The following is a 17,502-nucleotide window of genomic DNA, read 5'->3' as shown; positions in this document are numbered from 1 at the left end:
GAGCAATGTAATCACTTCAAAGTACCTTTTTCCCACCATATATAACAACAAAACATTCCTCCTGATTCACTTTCTTGTGTATGCCAGTGAAACTGTAATACATAAAAAAAAGTTCATTAAAGTCAACATTTTGTATTCCTAGAGTTTATTCACCTATATGTTGTTAGTGCAGTATATTAAAGAACCATAGTTTGTGTCCCCATCCTTATCTTAAAGTAATAAAAATGTCAAAATTAAATGTCCATGAATGAATTTCAATTTTATATAGAAGCAACAATGCTTCTAGTAAAAATTATTACCATTCAGCAGCCTATGCACATATGCTACATGTAAATAGAGAATTAGGATACAAACATCATGCTTGCTCAGAAAGCTGGAGGTAATGTGCATTGCATCAGTGAAGACTTTATTTGTGTCATACAGCCATTGCTGACTCCAGTATAATTCCCAGTGGGCTGCAACAGCTGGAGCTGGAAAGCTACAATTTAAAGGGGTGTTTAATGGATGCAATTGGGTTGTAGGGTACCTATATAACCACAATCTTGTACTTTTTTAAATACAAACTAATATAATATAATTCTCATAGAAAATATTTAGGGAAGGAGTATCCCAGTAATCCATTTTAATTAATGGGGTGTACGCATTATACTGAGTCAACGGAAAATAGGGCTGGCCTTCAAATTTTCCAGGGCTGCTTTTTATTCCCAGTCAGGCCCTGGTTTGAACACTGGTGCACAGGGCACTCACAGCATATGTGTGTATGGCCCTGAAAAAACTGTAATAACGTTTACTAAACAGAGATTTGCTAATGGAAGAATATTGCAAAAAAAACCTTGTATTTAAAATGTAAATGCACCCATGCAAATTTTGACCTTTGTATCACTGTAATGAGGTGAATTGAACTGAACTCTGGTTGGGTTTAGACTGTAGTTGGTGAAGAGTTGAGAGGCATCGTTTCATTCTTGGACTCATGCAGAATAATTTCTTGAGCTGGCTTCAGTTCTTTAGAGCTACTCTGATGGCACGAGACAGGTAAAAATGTTATGTCCCTCATCCCATTATTAATCATTAATTTCCATATTGCATTGCTTAACTTCTGACCAACATGATGATCATAGCTTGGTACATGAAGACCTCAATAATCGGTTTGACTTAAAGAGAAAGACTTAAGAGTCACAAAGTGCTCATGACCATCTATGGTGTACAGTATTATTTTCTGGTGCTTCCATTAAAAATATGTGATGATATAGAGCTTTCATGTTATTCATTTATCGCTCTAAAAAGCCATATTATTTTTATTTTCAGGAAACAAGTACTGGGTTTTTAAAGACACAACTCTTCAACCTGGGTACCCCCATGACTTAATACATCTGGGACATGGGATTCCACCACATGGAATCGATACAGCTGTTTGGTGGGAGGATGTTGGGAAAACATACTTTTTTAAGGGTGACAGGTAAGTTAAAACAATCTCACAGATGAATTCCATAGGGGAGATATTTTTATTTCTCATTTGAAAAAGGAATATAGTTTTCTTGGGTATCATTGGACCTTACTAGCTGTTTTAATGACACATCATGTTATAAGGCCAGGCATTTATAATGTTGTATTTATTACATTACACTATAAAGTTAAATTGTAGGAATACATATTTATATTGTGTTGTGGCTTGGTTGACAAATGTCATTGTTATTGGAAGCTGCATATACAACACTGAGAGAATTATTTTGCATTCCAGGATGTTATGTGGATAACTGTCTCCTTACACTGATATGTATACAATTAAACTATCCATAAAATCAATAAAAAAATAATAACAGAAATATCTCATCATCAAAATATGCTGTTATTTAGAATACACTCATGCCCTATAGATATAAATGTTTGACATTCAAATGATTGCTGATTGCTTTTTTGTTGTGTTTGACTGCAGATAGCATTACATTATTACAGTTATTCCCCCAGATTTCTAACTCATAAGCCTAGATTAGATGTTGAGCACAAAAAAGAGCTGTGGAGCACTAATACTGCTAGCACACAATCCATAAGGCTTTCACTTGTTTTTAAATTACAAATAGTTGGTTAATTTTTTGTGACTTGCAATAAACTTTAGTATGGCACAATGTGTAGCAAAAGTACAAAAAATGATTGAATAATGCCCTTTCTCACTATTAACCATAAACCGCTATACCTCCATCACCATAAAACACCTAAATCACCATAACCCTGCCTTTCTAAAAACCCCTATCTAATATTAACTCCATAGCCACTGCTACCCCAAAACTAAAATATTCTCAGCTACTAACCCCTGTTAAAACTCCCAACCCTAAACCCCACCTCTGTTAACCCTAACCTAACTGTCACTGCTATTAACTCCATAATAAAGACCCCATAACAAACTGTCCCCCTGATATTAACCCTTAAACTGTCAGACCCCATTGGTAAAATTCCCCCTGCTATTAACCTTTCAATTGTCATGTGTATTAATTACTTGAAAACTCGAGCCCCCACACATAAAAGTATCCCCTATATTAACCTTCAACTGCCAGACCCCATTGGAAACCCCTGGCTATAAATCTCTTAACTTTATAGGACACACAGGGGTTTCTAATGATTACTATTCTGCCCCTTTTATTGACTGATAGATGCTGGACTTGGTTAAAATAAAATCCATCAGATATATAGAATTACCATCATCTTAAATAGACATTTAAGTAATATTAACATTCTTTCATTTATTTATTTATTGTTTTTAAATGTATTTGTTTATTCATTTTTGAAAAAACAAACCGACATATGCAAAAAACACACAGAAATTAGTAATTATTTTATCAGCCAGATTGCATTAAGACTAAAGGGCCGAATTATCAAGCTCCGAAACTTGTCCGCCTGCTCTGAGGCTGCGGACATCAATCCGCCCAATCCTATACAATCACGCTGATTGACACCCCCTGTTGGCAGCCGATTCTGCAGGGGCGGCATTGCACAAGCAGTTCACAAGAACTGCTTGTGCAATGATAAATGCCGACAGCTTATGCTGTCGGCATTTATCGATGTGCGGGGGACATGATGCACTACATCGTATCATGTCCGCCCGCACTGTAATAAATTGGCCCCTAAAGGTTGTGCACAAATATGCTTCTCCTGTAGAATTCAGTTACAGTTTAAACATGTGATTACTAATTGCTGCCATTTTTTGTATGACAGAAAAGTCTTTACCAAGAACAAACCTCTGAAGAAAGGGCTACTCAGCTTATGTATCTTCTCAAAACTCTTATATCACTCTCTCAGATACCATGCCATCTATTTAATATTCTCTAAACAAATTGTAGTGTATACATTATATTCCATCATCCAACAGATTGACTCAACAGATGATCCATCATGTATTCTCTAGAATACTAATTTTATCTTCTATATTATGCCACAGATTCTGAAATGCACAGCATTGCTAAAAATTTCAGCAATATAATGAATTGAAACAACATAAATTATTCTACAGCATTTAAAAGTAAATTCACATTTCGTTAAAATTATTCAAGTTAAAGGGACAGTCTACAAGAAAAAAAGATAGATAATGCATTTATTACCCATTCCCCAGTTTTGCATAACCAACATGGTTATATTAATACACTTTTCACCTCTTACCGTGTATCTAAGCCTTTTCTGACAGCCTCCTGATCACATGACTTTTTATTTATTATCTATTGACTTGCATTTTATCCAATAAATGCAGTGTCTGCCACAACCTATGGGAATTAGCACAATGTAATCTATATGGCCCACATGAACTAGCAGTCCTCTGTTGTGAAAAGCAAATAACAAAATCATGTGCTAAGAGGCTGTCTTTAGTGGCTTAGAAACAGGCAGAAATATAGAGGTTTAAATGTTATAAAGTATATTAATCTAACAATGTTGGTTGTGCAAAGCTGGGGAATGGGTAGTAAAGGCATCATCTATCTTTTTAAACAATAACAATTTTGGTGTAAACTGTCCCTTTAAGGCTGAACAATATCTCTGTTGGCTGGCACTAGCCCTGTCTCCATAATAACCAATTACATTGCCTGATGTTTGACAACGTAAGGCAGTTATTACTATGAGAATGTTTGACAAACCATTGTTACAATGAATCATAGAGGTCTATAGTGTGGTCTGCTGCGTCTAGTTTATTTACAAGACCAATACATGAGCTTATACTGCGTTGCGCTATCCTTTAAAAGTATAGGGGACACTAAAACCATTTATTATGTTAAGATTTGTAATACAAGGCTGTGCATTCATTGCTTTAGGCCGAGCAAGATAACGCACTCCACGCTATATATTGCGGTCTGTAATTTAGCCCATAGTGTTTACATTCCAAAGGGAACAAAAAACGTAACCGTGTTGTCTAGGCATCATGTTAATATTAATGTACTTTGTTTAAATAGCCCTTCACCTTACATTTTCAGCACCCTGGTTTATAAAAATACACACAAACACTAAACTTGGGTTATAAAGGCAGCAGCTTTTTTATTGATAAATAAATAATAAACAATTAAGCCAAACAGAATAAATAGCAATAAACAAACCACCCCCAGTGCTTGCCAGATAAACCTCATTATAAGTGAGCTCACAAGCCCATCCTCATTTTATACCTCTCATGACCACCAGGAAGTACTCCATCAACAGGTCACGATTACCCCAATGGCAACTGTAAATCTACTGCCCTTGCGTTGCCGAAGGGACGGGAAGGAAGGAGCTGCTTCTCACACTTCTGGTCCGGAACATAAGAGGCCCTTATTTACGTTACTGTCCTATTTAAAATATCCCCTCAGTCCAACCCCTCATGCTAGCTACACCTGCTGGGGTGAATGCCAGAGGATCGGTGGTGCACCCCCTATAAAAAAAACCAGGCAGAGGCCAAAACATATACTGAATATGTGGGAATTACAGTGCAGTGTATATAAATCTCTGGTTAACAATTAATGCACCGACGCAGCAGATCAGTTCCGTTGTTGAGATTTGCTACCTGCGGTAGAGCGCATGCGCAGTGTATGAATTTGTAGTCAGAATTGGCTGATATGACATACATGCGGCAATTGGAATGCTGTGATGCGCTCAGGAATACAGTGACATGGTGGAGCACAAGTTACATTTATGTTACAATAAACATTTAATGATAAGAATAGCTCAAAGCATCTGAGCTTAAAGTGATTGAATACAATTTCTATACCATGCCCATGTTCCTTTAACAGAGGCATTTAAATGAATAATGCCACCAAGCTTAATAAGGACAGTGAATGGAAACATAATTCATATACATGCTATAGCACTTCATAGAAATTACTCAATTCACAATCTAGATTACTCCATAATAAGTACAGCTAAATGTTCAAAAATGCCCTAAATGAAATGTGAATTTTAAGGATATTTAGTCTAAAGCAGGAAAATACAGAAGAGGAAAGCATATGCAGATTATACAACTATAACCTGACCATAATCACTGCCAGGAATAAAAACAAATTGTATTTTTGTTTAGTGTTTATATTTAACAGCTAACATAAAGGATTTCCCTTTCAAGTTTGTTTCTATTAATATATATTATTTGTCAAGTTACCTTGTGTACAGAGCATCCCTACATTAATATAAAGCATGTGTATTGCAGCATTTCCTGGAACACTTGTAAACTGACATATGGGACATGATAATATTAAATCTCTTCATTAAATCAAGTTGTTCTATGCATTACACAGATGTTGCTGATTTAATTTACATCACAAATAATGAGCATTTATTGGCATATGAAGAGAGCTATCTATGGAGTTGTTGATTCATCTTGAAGAGTCGTTATGTTACAGATAATCATTCTTTAGTGTTAATTATCACGCTCGGCACTCATACTCTTTCCGAAAATAAAATAAAAATATACAAAGGATTAAAAGAGCAGTATAATGCTACAGTTTGCAAGAATATTATATATATATATATATATATATATATATATATATATATATATATATATATGTATATATATTTATATTGACTTACTATTGTGAATACTTGAGAGTGCAGATCAATATAAATATATATATATATATTAATTATAGCCCTTACCAGTCAAACACCTTGTCATATACCATATACCTATTAACCCTTATAAATTATTTTATTAATATTTATATGAATACTTTTTTTATCAGAAAGTGTATATATAAGTGTAACACTTTATTTTAATGTACACGCTAACCATACAAGCGCAAATTATGTTTGTGCTCGAGCGCACCCATTTACTTTCAACTTGTAATACGTGTGCAAGTTAGCGAAGTCGTGATTTTGCTTATCGCAACTCAAACTAGCTTTAGCGCCCCACTTGTAATCCATCCCTGTGTTATTAAAATCTGCTTTGTTTTGCATATCCAGGCAGATGCCTCTTGAAAAACCTCTTCTTTACTGTGGACAATTAGAGACAGTTATAAATAAGCCAATTGTTGTTGTAAATGTTACAGGGTGAGGGTTCTGAATTCTGCCAGACGGGGTAAAGCCTGTCTAGGGCGCAATTTTCAGAGCTAAATTGCAGGAAAACCAGGCAGTTAGTAATGAAAGTACATGACAATGTTATTTTCTACTACAGACATTTCCAGTTAAAAAGGGTTATGTTCATCTTATTTAAAAGCTGGCATTTTATAAGCAGTATTACAGTATAAGATATGTTTATTTTCATGAAATAAAGATGAGCTACATGAAATTGGAATCTGCTTGGGTCTTTTACTAAGATTAATTGTGGGTGTTTAAGAGGAATCTATGAAACAGCCAGTATTATGTCATCTTCATGAGTGAGAGTAGATTCCATCATTTATGCCAGCTTTCCGTTTTATGATGGGAAAACACATGAACAACATCTGTTGTTATATCCCTTGTCAGGGTACGCTTAGCAAAGGCTTTATGCCTTATGAAGCTTCTACATAGTCACCCAGTGGTTAGCATAACTTAAAGGGACATGAAACCCTAAAATTTTCTTTAATGATTTGGATAGAACACACAATTTTAAATAACTTTTCAATGTACTTTGATTATTAAATTTTCTTCATTCCCTTGTTATCCTTTGCTGAAGGAACAGCATTGCACTATTAGCAGCTAGCTGAACATATCTAGTTAGCCAATCACAAGAGACAAATGTGGGCAGGCACCAATCAGCAGCTAGCTCCCACTAGTATAGGATATGTGTGTATTCTTTTTCAACAGGGGATACCAAGAAAATGTAGCACATTTGAAAATAGAAGTGAATTTAAAAGTGTCTTAAAATGACATGCTCTATCTGAATCATGCAAGTTTAAAAAAGACACAAATAGTGTGATGTATTGTCCAGTTGTTAATGTTACAATTAATTTGGGTATCATTAAATTACCTGGAATACCTAATACAACCTGAATTATTGTGGTTTGCAGTAATTTTAGTTTTCTCATTAATGTTAGTAACAAATGAGAATCTTCGAAAGACTAAAAAGTAATTCCTTATTTTTTCCCCAATATGTTTCTTATTTTATAATACATGATGGGTAACTAATGCTAATAGGTTACTTGGTTAAAAATACACCTTGTATGCTCCCTACATTTTATTTTACTTTGTAAGAATCAAAAGAAGTTTGGTTTATTGCAATATTTTCATCTGCTCAGATAGGAAGTGCTAAACTTATTATGCAAATTCCACAAAACTTTATTGAAAATGTGTTAAAAATTAGACAGACGTGGAGAAGAATTCCACAAAACACTGTGATAAAAAAAAAAGTATTAAGATGGCATATGCAGCAGTTGGCAGGCTTATATTATATCATATAAATGGCTTTGTTGTGCTCTGGCAACCTGCTATACTTATATTGGGCTGTGAGATAAACGTTTTGTACATAATCATTTATTTAATAGTTAATAATTATGGGTAGTAGACTCCATATAGCAAAATCAATGTAGAATCACTCAAAATGAGATACATCACACGGTCTTTCCTTTTTAGCACAATACTTTTTACTTTTTTTTTTTAAATGTAGGTATACCGTTGTAAATCAGAATTTTCGCACTATAAGACTGTATTAAAACTAAGAGACATTTAATTAAACATTTAATTTCCTAAAACAAAGTTTTATTGTGCTTAATTTAAAAAAAAAAAACATTGCAAAGCTCTCTCATTATTTATTTTGCCTGGTTTTCTTGTAATTTATCTGTGACAATTGTAGTATTCTGTGGAATTCAAAACCCTGACACACACAGCTCCTACTGAGCATGTTCTAGAGATCTTAGTGTATATGTATATGAGTCTTTAATTGGTTGACGTCTGTCGCATGATACAATAGGCAGGGGAAAAGAAGCAATATTCGAAAATAAATCTACAGATTACTTGAAATTCAGAGAAAGTGCTATTGCATTGTCTTTTTTATTGTGAATTTGTAAATTATGCAATTTGACTTTATTTAATTGTCCTTTAAGTAACTGTTTCCTTTTTGGTATTTGAGTCAAAATAAAGTTGTATTTATTTTAACTTTATTAAATAGTCAATAACATAACGTCCTGATAAACAGGGAGCCACAGCTCCTAAAACATTTTAGCCACATCATGCTTCAGGGATTTTAAATTACAGATGACTTTGTCTTGAATAAATTTAAATAACAGATTTGTCTAGAATAAATTTTACCTCTGCTAGCATTATTTGAAAATGAAGATTTATTTTGTTCATGGCTTTAACTCTGCACACCCCAACAGACACCGTCTTTCTTTCGTTCTTTCTTTCTTTCTTTTTTTCTTTCGATAAATACTTGCTTTACTTCTTCTACTATGCATTGCACTTAAGGGGTTAAAATGTTTCTAACTACTTACCTTAAAAATCAGAGGCAGACAAAACGAATTGATATACTAGCTGTCCTTTTTAAATGTATGTAATTTCACTTTTTATGAGGTGTAATCTATAACCCTACATAGTCAAGTTGTCATTCCAACCCACCCACAGAAAAACACTTTACACTTTATTTAGGATTGAAAAGGCCACAGCTCCTTTATTAACATAACATATAAACATAAATAACATTAACTTCTTAACCAATCACAGTGCTTGCCCCCTCTATTAACTCCCACAAGCCCCGCCCAACTCAGGGGAGGTGCTACCACCATTAAACCATCCCCCTGCTGTTCATTCAGGAAGTACAATCCACATCATTACAGGCGTAAGCCTCTGCCAACCTGAGCAAGCACCCCGCCACAGCTGCGACACGTTGATCAACCAAGAACCTTAGGGAGGGAGGGCGGGAAAATCTCCCACCGTGCTGCTCCAGATAAAACTATGCTCCTACTTCCTATTATGGGTTTATAAACCCCTCATCCAAGCCCATCTCTTTGTCCTCTATCTCACCCCATGCCCTGCTTCCTAGTTGGGTCACATAACCATTTCCTCTATTTCCCTCCTTCAGGGTTATTACTTTATTCACATAAAAATGTATGTCTTTAATGGTATTTGAACCAGGTGTTATGAGAGAGTTGTCATTTATTCTACTACTGTGTTATGACATCATATTGATAGATACCATTTTTCTTCTGTATCATGGGGTATAACTGGTGGTACATTATGTGATAGATTTGGGTAAAGTCTTCTATCTGATGGTAACAGAATATTCAACTACTGTATATTATTTAATTAAAAGTGTTTTCTCTCTTTATGTTTGAATATATTTTGATCTTTTCTTTAAAAAGTTAAAAACTATTAATAAATAACTATTCATGTATTTTGCAGATATTGGCGATACAATGAAGAAAAGAGAGTAATGGATCCTGGCTATCCAAAATTAATTACTATATGGAAAGGTATACCACCTTCACCACAAGGAGCTTTTCTTGACAAAGATAGTGGTACGTATAACTTTTATTAAAAACAAAAAAAAAAACAGAGACTGAATATTTGCTGACTAAACATAATATAATTAGGAGTAAATACCACTTGTTGTTGTAAACTTAGACTTTTAACATCCATATACTTTTTAAAGAACATAGCTTTCTATCTCCTGCTAATCTGCTAGTTTATTCTTTCTATTTTATCACTCTCCCTAAGACTCTATAAACGTAAGTGTTGGTTGTATATGCACAGCAATAACAATTTGCCCTATTAAAGTCTTATCTAAGGGGTCGATTTATCAAGCTGCGGCGGACAGGGACGTAATTCAGCATTGCACAAGAATGCAATTTTGCGTTCTTGTGCAATGCCGCCCCTTGTCCACACACAGCCAATCACACGCGGGCAGGAGCTGTCAATCTCCCCGGTCAGATGAGACTGGGGAGATTGAAATTCACCATCTAAGAGGTGGCGAGAGGTTAGGGAAGCAGGGGTCTACTGACTGCTGCTTGTTAAATATGGACTGCAGGTTCTCTTGTGAGAACCTGCATTCATAGGGGGTCGAAGGCTGGTGAAAGCCTTTGATAAATCAACCCCTAAGTATACCTTCTTTCCCAATAAAACCATCATTTCTTCTGGAATTAGTAAACATAACATTTATAAATTCTGCCTGATAACACATTAAAAACTAATTTAAATTGTAGCTTCAGTATTTAAATGCACATAAACATATAAATACAGGTCTGGAAATTTTCACTAGTCCACTAGTAAGAAATTGCAGTAGACAAGTAAGGAACTGGACTTCTTTTGCCCATTTTTAGGGTTCAGTGGATGAGTAGTAACTTTTCTTCCCTGACAACTAAACTGTAAAATCCAATCTTCTCACTCTGGGTTTAAAGCACAACAACATATATATATATATATATATATATATATATATATATATATATATATATATATATATATATATATATATATATATATATATATATATATATATATATATATATATATATCTTTATCTAAGAATTATTTTATCGACTCTATTCCTTGTTCATGTTGTATACTTGTGAAAAGTGAAGCTACATCACATGTAATCAATATATAGTTAGGGTTTCAGATTAAATAATTTAGAACCTTAAGTATTTGGTTGGAATCTTCTAGGTATGAGGATAAAGAGATAACATACTTTTGTAAATTTCGATTAACGCATTCAGAAAGGTTGCTGGATATAGACCCTATCCTGGAAATTTTTGGTCTTATGGGTGGATTAACTAAATATTTATTAATCTTTGGTAGATAGAAGAGGACTGGTATTCGTTGATGCTTTGGAGTGTGATATCTATATTCTTTCTCATTCAAGATATATTTTTGTTTGGCATAATTCAACATTTTGACCAGTATCTATTATTGGAGTCATGAGTGAGAATTTCATATGAACTAGAATCTCCTAAAATCCTCTTACATTCTGTAAAATAGACGTCTTTAGCTAATATAACTATGCTCTACCCTTATCTGCAGGTTTAATCACCACATCCTTAGGCTTTTTAATGAATTCATTTTTAATATCATTGCACACTGTTGTTCCAAAGGTTTCTATTCCTGAACCTTTATAAGCAATTGCAGAAAAGGTTGACTTAGGTTTCAGATTTGCATGGGCAAAAGAACTTATGCCCACATCTCTTTTTTCAACCTTTACATAAATCCTTTTATGCAAGGTTCCAAATATAGTTTCTAGCAGGGATCTCATAAAATATGTTTTTAAAGTCTTATCCAGACCCCTTGATGGACCAAATAATAAACCTAGATTCAAAATATTTTTATCATTCTTTAATTTCACTCAAATTATAAATGCCCTTAGATTTAATTGGGTAAGTAACTTGATTTAGATTATTATGTCTTATTGTTTAGTTCCTTCCATTTTTACTCTATGTATCTTCTTTTTATGGAGGTTTCTGCATTTTCTAAAATTACATTATTTCTTCTACCCAATTGTCTGCCTTTGTCTAGGAATATGTCTGGTTATATCTTTAAAAAGGGGATTCTTGGATGTAGATGGACCCATAGAAGATAATGGGCACATTTATCAAACAGCGGATGCTGCTTATTCCGCTCGAGCCTTCTTGCTCACCGGAAACAGGATTTAAGAAGTAGCTGTCTTAAGACCGCTGCCCCTTTACTCGTCCTCCACCTCTAAGGTGACGGACTGCAATCATCCCTATCAGATATAATCGGGATAATTAACACCCCTTTGCTAGCAGCCGATTGCCCGCGAATGTGCAGGGGGTGGCATTGCACAAGCATTTCACCAGAAATGCTTGTGCAATGTTAAATGCCGACAGCGATCATTAAAATTTGTAATTATTAAATTACTCAAAGGTATATGATAGCATTAATTGCACTAATTATGAATTGATAGTATTGGTTAAGTGATGAAAACTGCATTTAAATAAATTAAACAGACATCATTTTTATTGAATGACTCCACCATGATTTATTTCTGTGTTTGCCACACATATTTCACTTCTGTGTCATGTGTAAACCCCATGAAAATCACCAGCAAGAAAAGAAAAGCATTTTTCTAACAGTCTTTTGTGTGTTTCTCCAATCTTAGTGTATGACAACCATATACCATATTCCTAATTAAGACGTAATTGAAACAGCAGCTCTTTTAATAGATTGGAGTACCCTAAAATTTTTTCTTTAATACCACACATTTCCAAGAAAGACGAGAAACAATATTGCTGTAGAGATTTTAGATTATAATTTTTACTTCTATTTTTTTCTTTTGCAGGCTTTACTTACTTCTATAAAGGGAAGGAATACTGGAAATTCCACAACCAGAATCTTAAAGTAGAGCCTGGCTACCCAAGATCTATTCTTAAAGATTTCATGGGATGTGAAATTTTGACCGACAAAGACATGGATCGTACCAGTTCCCAAGATGATGTAGACATTGTCATCAAGCTGGACAACACTGCCAGCACTGTGAAAGCCATAGCCATTGTTATACCTTGTATCCTGGCCTTGTGCCTGCTTGTTCTGGTTTACACTGTGTTTCAGTTCAAGAGAAAAGGAACACCCCGCCACATACTGTACTGTAAACGCTCTATGCAAGAGTGGGTGTGATGTAGGGATTTTCTCTTAGAGGTTTGAGGTTACTTGAGATTAAACATCAGAGCTATTATGCTGTTCCCTAGCTAGAAGCAGGCATCTGTAAGCAAGGATCTTAGCTGATCTTTTAAACCCCAAAAAGGGTTCTGTGTCCTGCTCTTGATGGGGATTCAATCATCTAGGAAGCTTCCATGAAATACAGTTTCTGCTGTTTCTCGAATCTTTTGTATTTCTTTGTCATTCAACTTTAGGCCTTTCTTCTGCACAGTGAATGCTAAGATTACTTTTTGGAGTGAACAATGAAAGGGAAGAATTAAACCTTTTCCAGTAAGATTTTTTTTTTTTTTTTTTTAATTTTAAAAATTCTAGATCCTCTTTGAAAAGATATGTGCTGCAAGTGGATTTTTTTTTTCAGAAACAGGAATATAAGAAAAGGAAAAAAAATCAAGAATTAAACTTTTTGGAAGAATGCAAAGACCCAAAATAGCTTTGTTTCCAAAGAGGATTGATTTTCTGCTACAATGTATTCCCACATCGGATTCTGTGGGAGAGCAATGTTGTGCAGGACCTTTAGACTGTTTGGACAGCATTTTTCTAATAACTAAAAGGGGCCAAAATATCTGCAATATAGTAACAGCCTTAATACTACATCATTTTGTGTTTTATACAACTTTTCTGATATTTGTCCTAAATGTTTTAACACATTTATAGTCATTAATATACAGACAGAATTTTTTTTTATTAAGTTTATTTTTTGTTTATTTTCTCTTAACATTTTATCAAGCTGTATTCAACTGCCTGGGATCCTTAGCCTGTATGTCAGGAATACTCAATTGAAAGCCTAGCAGGATGCATTGTGTCTCTAAAGTGGTTTGCAATGAGCTACGGCAAAATGCCTGTCATGTTGTGAAGAAAATTGCTACAAGTATTACATTTTTTTAACCCTTTGAGTGCTGTTGTATCAGTTTTCAGATTCCAATTAATTATTCAGCTTGCTTGTCAAAACTATATGAATGTGCAAAACAAGTAAATCAGTATGAGTGTAAAAGAGGACCTAGGTAGCTTGTTTATCTGATTATTCAACAGCTTCTCAAATGGTTTTTGATACACAAAATATCTAAAAGCAGAACAACTAAAATTCTCAGCAAAAAGGCAAGTTTAGAAAAGTGTGGTATGCTTACAAAATATTTTAATAGACAATTTTATACATTTGATTTGTTTTACGTTGAACATACATTGCACGATTGAGACTACAAATTGCCTTACATGAGAACATCCAGGTACACATACGTGCCGAGAATCTGAATACTGCATGTACCCCAGTGCATTCTCAGCTCTGCACGTTTACCATAGTTCTCAAAGGGTGAGTTAGGATTTCTATATAGCAGTAGATTTGGACGAGAAAGTAGTTGAAAGATCACCAAAGCATTTTCTTGTCAAGTGTATTATGTACTGAAAGTGCTGTTTTTATTTTCATGTGACCTGCAAAGCAGGAGTTTTTTTCCTAGAGAAAAAGTCAGCAACTGACAGAAATCTTTATTGAACTTATTAAAAAAACTGCTTTTTGCAGTTATGCTTTTACAGGATGGTTAGATTGAACGCAGTTTCAACAAGGTTAAACTGACATCTTATGAAAGTCAGTATTATGGAGTGTCATTGTTATCCATGAATAGTTTGCCTTTAACTTAAATACTGATCTGTTGACTGTCATAACTAAGTTAAAAAATGTTTTTAAAAAAAATGTTGCTGTCTTACATTAAACAGAGCACTGTTCATACGGTTTGTGCCCTTTGACCTTTAACTATGCTGACATTTCCAGGGGAAACAGTTAGATGTGTACATGAGTCATGGAAAAAAAATTCTCTGATAAGCTCAGTGTGATATTATTATTACTATTATTATCGGTTATTTGTAGAGCGCCAAAAGATTCCGCAGCGCTATAAACAAAAGGGGAGTACAACAAAACAATTATAGGGATCAAATGGGTAGCGGGCCCTGCCAAGAGTTGCACTGTTGTAGTCAGCTCTTAAGAAGGTGATCTACAAACAGCTGGACTCTTAGGCTTACATGCTAAGGGGGTTCAGGGGATAGCAATGGAGGAGAGGAACTGGTATAAAGAAAGGTTAGCATAGGTTGTATGAATCCCTGAACAGTAGAGTCTTTAGGGAGCGCTTGAAGCTTTCAAAACTGGGGGAGAGTCTTGTGGAGCGAGTCAGAGAGTTCCACAAGAAAATACATTTTAAGTTAAATAACAATTTGGTAAGAAATTTCACATGGGCGTGTAATGTGCATGTATGTTCTACAGTATACATGTACCTCATGAACTCTATATATTTTACATTCATTATCTGAAATAAAAAAAATATATATTGTATCTGGATAGCAATTAAATAGCATCTACTAATATGTACGTAATATTTGTTTTGATATTATGTTTACGCATTGATACATTTTGACCGTAGCACTGCGTCAACCATAATTTTATTCGCTCAAACAGGATTGGTGGTTGTGCTTTTTGTCTGTTAGTCATAAGTTAAAATTATACTAGTAAATTTATGCAGTACATTATACAAGTTTCCAGAAGACTTTAACATACTAGACTATAGAATATATGAATAAATATTTCATGCACAGGCATTTTTTTGTGTCCATGTGAACATTTTAACAAAAAAAACAACATACATTTTTAAATAATAATTTAGTAGAAAATAAAATGTAATTAACCACATTTTTAAATAATAATTTAGTAGAAAATAAAATGTAATTAACTTACCTGTATATTTATTATCAGATTTAGAATAAGAATCAAATAGTTCCCTATAGTAAATAGTTATTTTAGGTATGGTTTAATACAGAACAAAGGTTTGATGAAATATTGTAAATGTAAAAAAAAAATATTAAAAAATAAGAAAGTATTTGGTGAAAGGAATGTTTCAAGTGTGGCTTGCTGCCTAGATAAATATTGACGTATCTGCAGTATTGATCTATTGAAAGCCCTTTTCTTTTTTGTAAAAATTGTGTTTGTCCCACACTTACTATTTGCAAATACAATAGACGGTTTGGGTAATTTATAGCATTTATAGTACATTTCAATTTTTAACCCCTCTAGGGAGCGTTGGAAAAGCACACAATGTTTATAATGTCCCTTTAATGTCGAAGTTGACATTCATATATACATATTTTTATGAATGTCTAAAATTGATCAGTCTGTGCTATTTGTAATGTTAATGCATTATAATAATTGCAGCAAGTAAGATTTACATTAATTCCTAACCCTCTCGATATGTGACAGCATTTTCAAAATAGAATTAAAATATATACTTTATGGAAAGGTGAACAGAATAATTTCACTGTGTTCTTTATACTATGCTAAAATGTCTGGTGAATTAGTTTTCTTATATAAAAATGTTTTATTTTCATCACCTAGAATATCGTAAATATGTTATTCTATTTTGCTTCCACTGACAAACACAACACTTGTTTGTGCGCAAATATAAGACTGAATAAATGGTGCTAATGTGTACTATGTGCGGTTTAGCCGAACAATCGGATGTGGTGCTTAGGCTGCGGTTACTTACATTGTTTTATTAATCAATGCTTAAATAGTATATTATTCACACTAGTCGTATTTTAATATCAATAAAGGTCATTGCACGGAGAAATTAATTTAAAGAGGAATGAATAACATTAGATTGTAACTCCTTAGCTATCAGAGAGGCCAGGAATGCATTGCGCAGCAGTGCAGCAATGTGTTTTATCCTTCTCTGGCTTCCAATGGGTTAATAATAACTGGTTATTGTCCCATGTTACATCACTAAAGGTCAAGGGGTCATAAATTGTGTTACATTTTCCATGCTGAATTCAATAAATATGATTTAACAAAATGATTGTGTTTACAATGCTTTAACTCTTTGACTGTAGGGTTTGCTAGTTAGAAAATGTGTTTCCTGTTACAACAATCAATGAGTTAAAGGCTGTGCAGTGATTTATTACTATTTATTACTATTTATTTTAAGTTTCCTTTTGAAGAGGGCTGTTGGGGGCAAGGCAGTTATTGTCTGCTGTAAGTGTCTTAAATTACGGATGGGTTATATGGCTTTTTATACTATTGCATCTTATGTAATTACCATTGTTTTATTGTGTTGTAATTAAAAATCAAATAAATCTGTCAATAAATAGCAGGCAAAATACTTCTCAACACAGCTTTTGCTTTCTCTTTTTAAATAAGTTGTTTGTATGCATGATAGAAACAAATTAATGGTAATTAAAATGCATTCCCTATCTATAGTGTTTGTAAATACAACTGGCATTGTGATAAATTTCTATAAAAATTGTTTTATACAAAACTATAAGTTTTCAAAAGAAAAAAGCCTGGGAATTCTGAAAGTATGCTCCCCAAATGCATGTTAATTTTATTTTTACAACAATGGAATAGCTGATAACATAATATATGATGACATCAATTACATCACTGATGACAAACCATAGTATCATCTATGACATGATGATGATGATGAAACAAAAACTCCTAAATATGTGTGT

At 33.8% G+C, this 17,502-nt stretch overlaps 1 protein-coding gene across 1 annotated transcript in view; it reads left to right on the top strand.

Moving 5' to 3' along the window:
- The window catches only part of MMP16 (matrix metallopeptidase 16), a 539,583-nt gene extending 522,425 nt beyond the window's left edge, over window positions 1–17,158 (top strand). Inside the window, exons 8-10 of the mRNA XM_053715178.1 lie at window positions 1,306–1,456; window positions 9,751–9,866; window positions 12,641–17,158. Of these exons, the coding sequence (XP_053571153.1) occupies window positions 1,306–1,456; window positions 9,751–9,866; window positions 12,641–12,975 (602 nt within the window). The 3' untranslated portion in view covers window positions 12,976–17,158. The remainder of the gene's footprint in view (window positions 1–1,305; window positions 1,457–9,750; window positions 9,867–12,640) is intronic.
- Window positions 17,159–17,502: the final 344 nt, after the last annotated feature.

The sequence above is a fragment of the Bombina bombina genome, chromosome 5, assembly GCF_027579735.1.
Source record: "Bombina bombina isolate aBomBom1 chromosome 5, aBomBom1.pri, whole genome shotgun sequence".
Taxonomy (NCBI): Eukaryota; Metazoa; Chordata; class Amphibia; order Anura; family Bombinatoridae; genus Bombina; species Bombina bombina.
This window is presented reverse-complemented; position numbering and strand designations above follow the sequence as displayed.